The 13,817-nt window shown below is 50.5% G+C and overlaps 1 protein-coding gene across 1 annotated transcript in view; it reads right to left on the reverse strand.

Annotated features, from left to right (window-relative positions):
- Window positions 1-13,817, reverse strand: part of ADCY1 (adenylate cyclase 1) — a 144,956-nt gene that overhangs the window by 61,377 nt on the left and 69,762 nt on the right. Inside the window, exon 5 of the mRNA XM_024250323.3 lies at window positions 8,434-8,561. Within this exon, the coding sequence (XP_024106091.1) occupies window positions 8,434-8,561 (128 nt within the window). The remainder of the gene's footprint in view (window positions 1-8,433; window positions 8,562-13,817) is intronic.

Raw genomic sequence — 13,817 nt, forward strand, 5'->3', positions numbered from 1 at the left:
CTTCCTGACGCACACTCTGCCTTAGGCCTCAATGCAAACTTATGGTCAAGACCTGGAGGCCACATCCAGACATGAGAGGCTGGTGACATGAGGGGCATTCACCAGGAGCTGGGGTGGGGACAACAGAGTATGGCAAGGGGCATTAGGGAAGGGAACAGAGGCAGAGCAGGTGGTGAGAGAATTGAGGGCTTCTGGGAAACCCCAGGCCAGCCTGGCCGAATTTGGGTACACAATGCCCATCTCTATGCCTCAGTTTCCTCGTGTATACACCCAGCTCCAGCTAAATTCACTTTGACAAGCTTTGAAATCATTTAAACTCCAACCCAGTGCATCTCAAGGCTTAAGAGGCCAACCTCCTCTTTCTATTCCATCCGGGATGGAAATACTAACAAAAGCTCCAAGGACTCAGGGGCGGGCCATCAGGTGGTGACAGCAAACCAGCTCAGCCTGGAGTCCCATTCTAGAGGCCTCTGTATATCACATTTGTCAATAACAACTCGGTACGTGCAAGGCAAGGCTGTGCCCCTCACCCGAGAAGCCTGTGTCTGGTTCAACTTTACCCCAACTTTCCACTGGGGCCTGCTTCCTGGAGCCCCAGCCAAGGCTCAGGGAGCACCTGCTCAGCACAACCCCACTGCTTCCCCAGCCTCCACTCAAACCCTTGCCAGCTGCCCATCACTACCCACTTCATCCTTACAAGGGCCTGTGCCCGAAAACCATAGCACATGGAGGCCCCGGCAGCCACTCCAAGGCAGATGGCTGCCCAGACCGCAGAATCACGTAAGTCCCAGCGCATGTTCAGAAACCTCAGTAAACTCAGAAGTATGCATGCCACAGATTTACATTATGTGGAAGTTAGACTACTGATATATCTTTAATACCTATGTAGTTTTATATATTTTGAATATACTTTTTTTTTTTTTTGAGACGGAGTTTCGCTCTGTCGCCCAGGCTGGAGTGCAGTGGCGCTATCTCCCCTCACTGCAAGCTCCGCCTCCCGGGTTCACACCATTCTCCTGCCTCGGCCTCCCGAGTAGCTGGGAATACAGGTGCCCGCCACCACGCCCAGCTAATTTTTATTTTTATTTTTTTGTATTTTTAGTAGAGTCGGGGTTTCACCGTGTTAGCCAGGATGGTCTCGATCTCCTGACCTCATGATCCACCCGCCTTGGCCTCCCAAAGTACTGGGATTACAGGTGTGAGCCACCATGCCCAGCTGAATATACTTTTTTATTTTAACTTTTTTTCAGTTGTCTGCCAATCTTCTTTGAGGCACTGAAACCAAATGCTGAAATGAAAATTTATTTTTCAAAATTCACAAAAGGAAATGAGTATGGGAAAATGTAAATAACAAAACATACTAATAATGTTTTTGTGCACTGTTAGTGTTTGTACCTCCAAAGCCGTGAAACAGTAAATGGCACAGAGACTTCTGGGACCCATGCCCACCTTCATCCCCAGATCCCCTCAAGCTCACCAAAGCAAACCTTTAGGCTCCTAGCAAGTGGCACCTCGACCAGCCTCCAACCAAATCCACGCCACCACATTCTACCTATACTCTCCATCTCCAATCTTTCCCAGTCGGTTCTGCCTCAGATATCTCAATTCTTGGTAACATCAGATCTGCAGTTAACTGAACAGTTACTTCTAAAAAACTGATGCATCCAGAACTGTTCTCATAGTGACTCCTCTTGGTCTCACCATTCCTGGGATGCCCAAGCTGGCTTCGTCTAAATCCAACAGAACTTTAACTTCATTTCCAAGGAACAGAATTTCCACGGACTTTCTTGGCTTTATTTGTACTATGTTTTTTCTTTACTTGTGCTCTCAGGTTCACTTATTTATCACAGGTGTTTTTTATGCAGAGGAAGAGTCTGACACTTGCCCACCGCCTACAGCCCTGAACTTGGTCCTCTGAGCTGGACCCCAACAGGAAAGAAATGAGGAAGCAACCCATCTCTGGCAGAGGGGGCCACTGTTGGCCCCTTGGCGTAAGTAAATTCTGGCAGAGCTGAAACCTAGTCATGGCTGCACTGAAGCTCGGAAGTGAAGGACAAGTAAGCATATATTCATTCATTTGTTCAACAAACATCTACTGAGTGTCAGCCATTATTTCAAGCACTATAGCTATAGCTGTGCACATAACGGGAAAAGAAGAGGAGAGAGGACACTATAGAGGCCAATTTACTGTCACCCAGGCAGAATTTCTAGAAATAACAACAACACACATGCCTGCAGCAGCCTCCAAGCCCCCATCCTTGTGTGGTGGGAAGGGTGGGGCAAATGGTTTCAGCCTCAGGTGGTTCAAGCTCATCACCTCAACTTGGGCTCCTCCCTTCCCTACCTAGGACTCAGTTTCCCCATCTGTAAAAATGCAGCTTCTCCATCTAGAATATAAAGATTCAGAAGCTCCATGTCCCCTAAAATTTTAGGGAAAACCATGTGTGGTGGTTGTAGAAGTGTGTGCACACAGGCATCACCTCTCCCACAGAAAATCCATCCCTAAATGTATCAACAGGTCTGGCTCTGAAAACTAGAATCCAATAATTAGAGGAAGTAATCCTCCAAGTTTCTCTGCGCTGAGAAACTGAAGCATGCTCCATGGCTCACACACAAGCCCCCTTGTTAAAAAGTAAGATACTGTTGGGGACAGTCCAAGTGCCAGGCAGACAAAGCCAGCAGGCATCCCTTCTCATACGACCTCCAGGGATGCAGGCTGGGGGACAATCCAGTTATAGTGACGACCGCAGCACACACAAGCTGAACTTAGCAGCTCAAAAGTGGGTCAGGGAGGAAAGGCACATGCCATTTACTTCTAATTTAACTCAACGTAGTAAACCAAAAATACACACTGCCAGCAAGGCATCTGGATTGAGTCTATTTAGCAAAGATGGTGGCTTGCATACTTGGTGGTCATGTGGAAGAATGAGGTTCCCGTTCAAAATCTGATTCATGGTTTGCCTATCACCTGTCACGAACAAGGCTTCCCCCATGAAGTGGACAGACAAATCCACATTCCTATGGGTACACAGAACCATGTGGCTTCAGATAGAATCCAGCAGAATTGGCCACCGGCTCCCTCTTTCTGGGAGCTGATGAATCAATACTTGCAGCGGCTGCTAGAACCCAGTCTATGCAGGCCCATTTAATCTGAGATCTCATTAAATTATCAAAACAACTCAGAGATGCAAACACTATTTCTCCATTTTAATGCAAAGAAAATTAAGAACTCGAGGAACCTGAAGCATCGCCTGAAGGATGGGAGCCAGGAATCTGGCAGGTTCCTGAAATCAGAAGCCCCTCAGCCTACTCAGGAAACACAGCAGCTGGGGATGAGTAGCTGAAACCATATGAAATGCCATTTTGGTAGGCCAGAACTGGCTGGCTAGGAGCAACTTCCTAGGGTGACCTAATACTCAGGGCAACTCTGGGAGAGCAGCAGAGCTGGTGGTGTGTGTCAGAGGGGAGGGGTATGAGCAGAAGAAGGTGGGTGAGCACAGATCTCACACAGAGCAAAGCCCCAGTGGGGGAGAGGGACACAAACCTGAGCATCCCCCAAGCCAGGCCCCAGGGATGGGTTCAGGCCTCATCTGACTTCACCAGCAGGAGAAAATGCCCCCTTCTTTCTGCCCCAAGAGTGTCACACATGACTTCCAGGTATGGAATACAGAGAGGGAGCATTGGGAAGCCTCAGACTGAGACTCTCATCACGCGGAAGGTCTCAGATTGACACAGGGACTGATGTGCTGCCTGTGTCCCTGCAGTCTGGGCATCGCGGGTAGTCCTGCAGAAATCCCACTGGAAATTCAAGGTCAAGGACTGGCCCCAAACCTCAGGGCACAGGGCCTGGTCTTGTCAGCCTGGCTGCAGCAGCTGGGAGGCTGGTCCTGCCACCCTCATCTTTCCAATGCTCTGTGGGCTCAGAGACAGGATGTCATGAGGCAGAATCGGCCATTTTACAGAGGGGGAAAACTGAAGCTCCAAGACAAAAGGGACATGTCCAGGGTCACACAGCTCTTCAGGAGCAAGACCAGCACAGTCACCAAACTCACTGGACAGTTAGGATACTTCTCATCCCATCTTCATCTCTCCTATAGACAGGAACCATCTGGCCCAAACAGGGAATGTATATCACTTTTAAAGCATTCACTAAGAATCATACCAATAAAAATTAACAGGCATTTCCTTAAAATAGTATACCACACTCCTAAATAAAGCCCAAGTTTGAGAGAGAGGTGGAGGTCAGGGCAAGTAAGCTAGGGGCAGGGTCAGACTTCCCAGGGCCAGCTGCAGGAGCCCAGAGCCTTGGAGACACCCCAGCCCACTGCTCTGGCCTCTGGATGCTGTGGCTCCCAGAGGGCCAGGCTGGCTAAGCTGGGTGGCTGAGGAAGGTAGGGGCCCTGGGATCCCACTTTCAAGTCCAGCATTCTTCACCGTGTCTTTACAAAGAGATGCCCCACCCTGCACTTCAGAGGACCTCTCTCAGCCCCACCTGGATTCACACTGGAGCCTCACTAGGCCCACAGGCATTTGACAAAATGGGTCCTAGACTCTTCCCAAATGATTGATCTGCATGAAAAGGGACTAGATGCTAGGCATGGGAGGCCTATGTTTACAGATCAGAAAAGGAAAATACGTCTATCCGTTTTTCCCATAGGAATAAACATTCTTCAAAGTGATAAAACAAGATCTTTCCCACTTGTTCAGCAAGGGAAAGACTTTCTCCAGCCTCAGAAATCAAGACCCAGCTCTGGCTGCATGCTTGCCTGCACCTGCAGCAATTTCTTTCTTGTGCTACCAGCAAAGCACTGGCCTGAAAAGAGGCTGACAATGGAGCCCCAACCCCCACCCTCTATCAGAGCAGCCTCTGGAACCACGGAGTCTTCATGAGATGCTTCAAGAATCTTCCAACCAGCCAAACCATCCTGATATGATTTGGCTCTACGTCCCCACCCAAATCTCATGTCCAGTTGTAATTCCCAATGTTGGGACCTGGTGGGAGGTGATTGGATCATGGGGGCAGATTTTCCCCTTGCTGTTCTCATGATAGTGAGTGAATTCTCATGAGATATGGTTGTTTGAAAGTGTGTAGCTCTTTCCCTTTGCTCTCTCTCTCCTGCCGCCATGAGAAGACGTGCTTGCCTCCCCTTTGCCTTCTGCCATGATTGTAAGTTTCCTGAGGCCTCCCAGCCATGCCTCCTGTACAGCCTGTAGAACTACGAGTCAATTAAACCTCTTTTCTTCTTAAATTACCCAGTCTTAGGTAGTTCTTTATAGCAGTGTGACAACAGACTAATACACATCCCTTATGTGCCTTAGGATTTCCTCTGCCCACTCAGAATTCCCCAAGCCTGGAACAGACCTCTCTGTGGGCCTTGGAAAGGGACACATCTGACCTGCAGGCCCCTCTCCTTCCTAGTCACTCAGGCACTGAGCCTGCCACCCAGGACTCTATTAAAAGAGGAAGTCAGTGGGCAACTACTGAAATTAGTGTCTTGGGGCATAGCCCACTCCTTTGGAGATGGGAAGGGCTTTCTGAAACAGAATCAGACTCAAGATAGGAAAAAAATGCAGTTGAGAGTGCAGACTTACTACTGAGGAGTGGCGGGGAGCAAACAGAATCAGTGTGCCAGCTGCAAGGCCCAGCATGGAGCCCTGCGGGGAAAGGTTAGCTCTGGCCACTTCACCCGTTCACCTGAAACTTTCTGTTTCCAAAGTTTCAAATAAAACACTCCACTCCAAGGTAGGAGGAAGAGAAAGACATTATATAAAGTGTCCTCCTCTGCCTGGGCAAGCTCCCCCTGTTGATAAACATATTCCATCCTGCATGTGCAAGGCAGGGACACACACAGCCCAATGTGGCTGGCAGGGGATGCACCAGATGCCAAGATGGCTCCAACAGAAGGCTGGCCATGCAGAGCACACACTGGTGGGTCCCAGGGTCTGTGACAGTCTGAGGAGGAAGAAGGGTTTGTTTGGCTGGGAGGCATCTTCCGCGCTCAGTCTTCGGTGGCTTTTCTTCCGGTCCAGAGCCAGGAAGCTGAGTGACAGGAACTCTGGTGTGTAGAGCTTCCTGAGGCCCTGGGAACACTCTGGTAATCAGGAGCCCAAGCAGACAGCAGCTACAGGAGGCCCAGGAAGATGCCCCTGGCACTAGGGTAGACCAGTTTCAGATAGCAGGGCTAGAGATGTGGAGCTGAAGGCACTAACGCCTGGAGAATCTCACAGACTGAGAGCCAGCAGCTGGAATGCCAGGAGAGCTGGCCAAGAGGACACAGGTTCATGGAGCAAGTGAACCAGAAAGTGGAGCAAGCCAGGTGGGTTTGCAGCTCCAGGCAGCTCCAGGCCAGGTGCAGAACCAGAGCACAGACGCAGGGCTTCCTGGGCAGCGGTGAGGAAGAGGCACATCCACAAAAACAGCTTATAACCCATCAACATGCAAGGCAGAAACAGGAGTAGAAGGAAGGACAGCACCCTTTAAGGCCCAGAACCTCAAGCAAGAGATGGGCTGTCACTGAGCACAGGAGCACACACAGCCAGGTAAGGAGATCAGGGGCCAAGAATAAGCACCAGACCCCTCTCAGGAGGACCCCGGTCGGCACAGTCAGGGTCACCAACCTTCAAAGGCACAAGGCCATCCAGTTCAACTCCACGAGCCACCTGGTCAGCCAGGTCAGCCCACATCATTCAACTCTGCTTGTGTCTGTCTGTGCTCAGCACCGAGTGGGGGCTTCACAAATATTTACTAAGCAAATGGACTGACATCTGTCTCCTTAAAGCATCCACCTACAGAGCCTCATTTTCCCACAAGGAGATCACACAAAACTAGATCTGATATGATATATTATCTATATACACACAAATAGCACATGATATGTGATGTGATATGTTATTTATGACATAATGTGATATGATGTGATCTATTATGAAATATGAAAGACAGTTATATGATGTGTGATATATGATACAATATGTGATATGTTATATGGTAGATGATGTGATATGTGATAGAATATGTGATATATATTATATGAAACATGATGTGGCATGTAACATATGACATATGATATACAAGTGATACATGATGTAAGGTGATGTATGATGTCATCTAAGATGCAACATACAATATATATGATATGCTGTGATAATGTCCCATCCTTTCAGAGAACAGGTGATAGTCATCACCTCTAAGTCTTCTCCACACCAGGCAGCTTTCCTTCCTTCCCGCTTCTGCCCAGCATCTCCTCCAGCCAGGCTGCTTTTCTCTGGGGCAATGGCTCTCTGTTAGGCTGTGTACTGAGGTCAGCTGATGGGGCTTTTCCACTCTCAGTCCTAGACCACACTCCAGACCAGCCACCTCGGGCTCTTGAGGTGGAGCTACCATCAGGGACTTTGGTTCTCACAGACGACTCTGATATGAAGCCGTGTTGGAGAACCGCTGCCCCTCAGGGCTCGGCTTTGCTCACGTGTCCCTGACACACAGGTGCCAGAAGTGGGCACAATGCTTGAGGTGCCAGCCTCCTCCCAACCGCCTCCTTCCAGTCACACTGTCTGCAGGAGCACTGCATGGGGCAGCCCACGAGGCAGCGATGCGGCAAAGGGAGCCAGCAGTCTCGCCCCATCTCTCAGTCTAGCTGGCTGGGGTGTTTGCCTGTGCATCCTTTCACCTGCAACTACCCATCGTCTCCCTACAAAATTCTTATGCTACTACTTTTCCGCTCCAGGTATGAAGCTATGCCCCAATCCCTGTTGGCCCCATCTCACTGGAGCATACCCACCTCTCCACATTTTGAGATGTTTGTTTGGATCTACACTCCATACATTAGCTCAGCCTTCCAGCTCCACACCTTCCCTAACTTGACAAAAACATCTGTGTCTTCATCCCAGTCTCTGATAAGGACAATGACAACATAAGACTGACCAAGAAATGGGCAGGCCTGGCCTCACAGGTGTAATATTCATTCCATGAAGACTCACCTGCCCCGATCCCAAGCCTGTCTCCCCACACAGAGAGCACCTGAGACCCAGTCATCTTGCTGAGTGAAGAGAAACACACACATTTACTTCCTTTTGATAGAGAATTCAGTTAGACTGGGGCCAAACCTTTCTGTATGTCTTATCTGGCTAAGCTAAAAACTAATTTATTTTTGTATGACTCATGCATACCTGACAATATGCAGGATTCCTGTGGACAAAGAAATACAGTCACACATGAAATGTAAAGGCAGGGAATCACGGAAGCATCCTTTCACGCTTTCCTGAACCCAGCATCCTCCTAATGCTGGCATCATTCTCTGCAGCCTCAGACAGACCCACCAGGACAAAGCGAGGCCCTGAGAGGGGAGCCCACATGGGGCAGAAGGTGGCTCAGCTTCTAGGATTTCAATGTGTAGATGCCCAAGGCCACTCCTCTCAGCCCCATGGGGTACTTACGTGATGGTATCTATCATGTCGAGTCCCATCTCCACACAGCAGTGGGCATGGTCAGTCTTGGGCTGGGTGAGGCCCGACACGCAGTAGTAGCAGTCCCCAAGAATCTTGATGCGGCGACAGTGGTTCTCCTTCAGGGAAGGGCAAGGCACACGGTAAGAGACAGTGCTCAGTGGCTGTGAGCGCCACTGCTGGCTCCACCACCTCTAGACACTGGTGGCCACAGAGCGCTGGCAAGACATGCTGCACTTGGGCCACCACCTTCCCACCCAGGCCACACCCTTGCGTGGTCAGCACAGTCTTGAGGGCTGGGACCAGGCTCACACTGATCTCCTTCTCCCTTTCCCCATACCTCGCTCATGGCCTCTTTCCCCTTCGGGGGTCCATCCCTCCTGTCTGCTTCACTGAGCCAACCCTACAGGATGATCGTTCAAGGTCCGGCTGGAATGCCACCTCCATGGGGCATCTTCACCAACTCCCTTTATTCCCACGTCACCTCCCTTAACCGCCATGCAGACCATCATGGACAGCCCTCTGGAATGTGCTAGATTCCCCCCAGCAGCTGCTTCTCCCCAGGAAGGGTGGACCTCTCACCCATCTGGGTGTCCCTGGGGCTTCTGACCTTCCCACCCACAGGGCACACTCCCAGGAGGCAGAAGGCACTGGCCAAAGCTGAATGTCCATCTGCTCATCTGTACAGTGGTATGAATAGGAACAGCAGCACCAGCCTCACAGGGCACATGGAAGGTGGAGAGAGTTAACTCTAAGACCCTGTATTGTCTTACTTGGATCAATCAGTGTCAACTGGGATCATCATCACGACTGTTGTGTTTATTTCAGGGACAACATTAAAACAGCAGCTCTAAAACATTTCCATTTCAGGACCCCTTTATGTCTTGAAATCACTGAGGACTCACTAAAAACTAAAACTTTTTGTGTAGGTGGGTTATAGCTACTGATATTTAACAATAAGAATTTTTTCATGTACAAATGCATTTAAAATAATAGTGAATCCACTGCATGTTAACATAAATAACATTTTATGAAAAATCATGACATTTCCCCAAACAAAAGACAATGAGTGAGAAGCACAGTATTGCAGTCCACTTCTGTGAGCCTCTGTGGTGCCGTCGTCTCCAGGACAGACAGTGGATTCTGTGACCCACTTCTGCATCCAGCCTTCGTGCTGTGCTATCTCTGCAGATGCCCGTGAAGGAAGCAGCCTCACACAAGCACAGTGCTGGATGAGAAAGGACCTCACAAGTCCCCTGAGATGGTCTTATAAGGCCACAGAACTCTTCCAGCCACTCTGAGAACACATCAGTGGCTTATATTTAATGTGATCCTTTGGTTTCTTACAAATGACTGGGGCCCTGCAGGTCCTGTCGAATGCTGAGTTAACACAAGTGCATTTGGGATGAGAATTATCAGCTCTCATGATCCCTGTGCTCACCTGTGCCCCACATTCTTAGAGAAAAGGAACCAGGGCCAGCACAGAGTGAGTCAGGACAGGGACAGGCCACACCGACCGCTGGGAGCCCCAGTTCCCAGGCTGAGCAGGGATTGGCCTAGCAGCTGAATGGCCTGTCCATGGAATATCTTCCCAGAGCTGAGCAGACAGCTGATGACCCTGCTGCTGTCCTGAGCTGCCCTCAGGCCTGGCATTGCAGGGACCTTGAGAGATGGCCCTGGCCACCGCCCAGCATCAGAGGAGGGGGCGCTGTTGGGCATACAGTTGGCTCTCTGCCCAGCTCCTTCCACCACTGAGCCTCCCTCAGCACTCCAAGACCGTGGACAGGAGACAAGGGGAGGAGGTGATCAGAGACTTCAGTCTGTGAGATGGACCCTGAGGCCAGCCTTGTAAAGCCCAGGGTCCGAGTCTGCTCTGTCAGGGCCCAGCAGGCTTCTCCTGCTGACAGGGAGCTGGTCACAGAGAGGCTGGTGACAGTCCAAAGACATCCAGGGTCTGGCCACTTAGGGTCCCCTCCATCTCTGCATGACTGTGACAACTACTTAGCCCTTAGAACACTGGCCTCCTCATCTGCAGAAGGGGGCCTTCCCACCTGCCCTCATCCCCCAGCAGGCTGAGCTGCAGCTGACATGAGCCTGTGTCAGGGGCCTGAGAGTACGAGTTCAGAGCTGGGTAGGTAGGTCCACTCCACCCAAGGGCAGGCTGCTTGGCCCCACAGCTGCTATTTCCCAGGTGTCCAAATGTTTCAAAGGGGTCAGGATATGCCTGCTTGGAGGACCAGTGATGATCTGGGCAAGGGTCTCCGTGCAGTGGCACCATGGTTACTGTCACTGCAGCAATGACAGGGCCTGGAACCACAGTCAGTACTCACAGAAAGGACCATGTCCTGTCCCAGGGAAGGTACAGCCAAGAGGCCACAAAAGTGACCTGGACACAGGGTTGCTGCCTGGTTCCAGTGCCAGCCCCTCAGGGCGCAGCTTGAATGACCATTCACTGGACCCCAGGGTGGGCTGCCAGTGCCAGTCTCTGTCCTGCAAAACTGAAGGCAGGGCCCCTCAGGGATTCACCAGGGATGCGACCGGCCAGCCTTCTCAAGCCATCCTCACCAGAGCCTCCAGGCCCACAGTCAGCTCTGGGCTCCCTCCTGAGACACTGCCCTGTCCCCATTGGCACTGCCCTGGCATGCCCTGTGCATTCAGGCCTGCTTCCAAACATCCCCCAAATGTCCCCAACGGTCAGAAGCAGGCCTGAATGCACAGGGCTTGCCAGGAAGGGGAAGCGGCCACACCTCACACTCAGGTTTCCTCCACCCAGCCCTTGCCGCCTCCCACCCCCTCCCTGAGATTAGAAACCCTGTGAGCACTCACAACCTGTGATGATAGCCCTGACACATCAGGATTTCTTCTCAGAGGTCCCAAAGGAGGGCTCAAGACCCCTCTGGGAGCCCACAAGAGCCACAATGCCCACTGGCTGCTGGAACTCTTCTTGCACATGGTTTTGGGAGGGTTGCCAATCCCCAACTCTAAGGACCTGTGCTCTGGACGTCGAGGACTTTGAGGGTGATGTGGGTCCCTGATCATCCCTGCATCTCATGCTCGTGAGTGGACTCAGGGATTGTGGGCAACTGCTAGTGTCCCTGCCCCAACCTCAGCTCTGAGCTGTGTTCCCAGCATCTTTCCAGGGTCCCGTGGGTACCAGGGCCTCCTGGTCATCTCTGTGAGTCCAGAACAAGCCTATCCCTGGAGTGGGACAGGTGTGCAGGACAAGGCTGCTGAAGGGATGAGTGTGCATGAGTGAACAGGCCAGTCAGATCTGATGGTAGCAGGGCCTCCAGGGTAAAAGGCAAAGGTGGGGCCTGTCAGTACAGTTGCTCCAAACAGCCCACCCTGTCAATCCAACTATCCTATTTGACACCAAGACTTGGCATGGCCACCGCAGAAAAGGACATTGCTGTGGGGCTGACTGGGGTGGAATCTTCAATTACCATCCCTACAGGAGTCCTATGCAAAAGGAGGCACAAATAGCACACGGGAATGAAAGCTAAAGAGATGCCCACGGAGCCTCAAGTGTGACCGTCACTGCATGGTGTGGGCGAGCTGTGAGTGGGAAGTGTGAGGACCAAGGGCAAAGCCATCTAGCACAGACTATCCACATGCACATGGTCATGTGGCAAGGCCTTACAAGCAGATGAGGGCTTGTGTATTCTAAAGAAATTGTCCACAACAGTTGTCTTTAGAACAGCAATCCTCTCCTAGAACCTGGGCAACTCATACCATACACACACATATGCACAATTCCAGCTCACTCAGCATCACACATGAGTCTCTGGAAACTGTTGTGAGATGCAAAGCTGAGGACTCTCCTGGGCCCTCATGGCATCCCTTTCCCACCCACCTCCACCACGCTGGCACTAGTGGAGACAGCTTAGGACAAATGTTGAATATATTGCTTTATTTTGTCTTTAATCTCAGAGGCCCTGGCTTTGGTTAGCAAGCTTAAGAGATCAAAAAAGGTATTTTTAATTGGTTTTAGTGTTTCTGATTTTAGACTCTTTTGTATAAATATGGAAAGTCAGCACCTAGAGTCCACTGCAATAAGCACCACAGGAAGTGTTGTGTCTCCTCCAAAAGAAGAAAGAAGAAGATGAGATGGAAGGTTGGCAAGGGCTCAGAGGCATGTTCAGCCCTAAGGGACAAGAGCTGCCCCCTCCCTCCCAGGCTTGAAAGGGACAGGACTGCAGGCAGGTGACATGACAATAGAAGCTTCTCAGTACAACAGAGCCGCTGCAGGAGAATCTAGATAGGAAAGTCTCCTGATTCACTCCAGGTGTGGCCTAAAGAGCTTGCAGGCAGCTTGCAGACAGTCTGGGCCGTCATGGCCTTGCCTGAGCAGGCAGCCACAGAGAAGGGTCTAGAACAACAAGGGCTCACATAGGCCAGTGCACTCTGACCCTGCCCAGCCCCAGGACCCATCCCAGAAGGGCACAGAGGTAACGTCTAGAAGAAAGCAGAGAGTCAGTGGCTCAGGAAGATCCACTGCCAATTCCAGAGCTCTGACATGCCAAGGCCGCTCTAGGGCCAGCTCTAAAACAGTAGAGTCCAGAGAGGCCAGAGGACGACGCATGGACTCGCACACTGCATCCCAATTCTGAGAAAACAGATACCTGGGAGAAGGAGAGGATGAAAAGACTGAATCAATCCAGTTTTTGCCCGAAAGTGACTGCATCCAAAACCCAAACTGGCCAAGTCCAATTAACTTTGTAAGACTGGAGTGTTTGGCTATCAGTGGAAGAATGAAATAAGAAATTTTAGAAAACCCTAGAGGAAGCTTCCTGCTACAGAGATAGGGCAGAAGAGCTGAAACACAAGAACTCTGCAGATACCTGTCCATCAACAGGATCAAATCAGGTCCCCGGAAGCCTCCCTGCCTCAGGGGAGGACTGAGGAATCAGCTTGCCCTGTTGGGAAGCACTCTCCAGGAACAGTTTCACAGTGCATGCACTACCAGCATCAAAAAGGAACCAAAAGGAACCATGGAGGGGCAAGGGGAAACCCAGCACAAACGTCTAACTACACGCATGGGAGGAACAGTGGTCAAGGGAGGGGTCTCTCCATGTACCTCGACTTCAGTTTTTTACTGTGGAACTGAACCATGCAATTATTTTATGTGCCTAAAAAGAAAAATTAAAAACAGTGATACCTAAAAGATCAAAACCAAAATGAAATAAACCTGTTACCAGCATGACCACAGAGAGAATAATTATTCCAAGCAATGAGAAAACGCATATTTGACTGTATTGTCTGGTAGAATATAATGCAAGGACAAAAATAACCACAAAGAAATCTCCAATTGCATTCAGCAGACTTATTGTTGAAAATAATATTGGCAATGTTATTTTGAGCCTACTATATATAGA

This window comes from Pongo abelii, chromosome 6 (assembly GCF_028885655.2).
Source record: "Pongo abelii isolate AG06213 chromosome 6, NHGRI_mPonAbe1-v2.0_pri, whole genome shotgun sequence".
NCBI lineage: Eukaryota > Metazoa > Chordata > Mammalia > Primates > Hominidae > Pongo > Pongo abelii.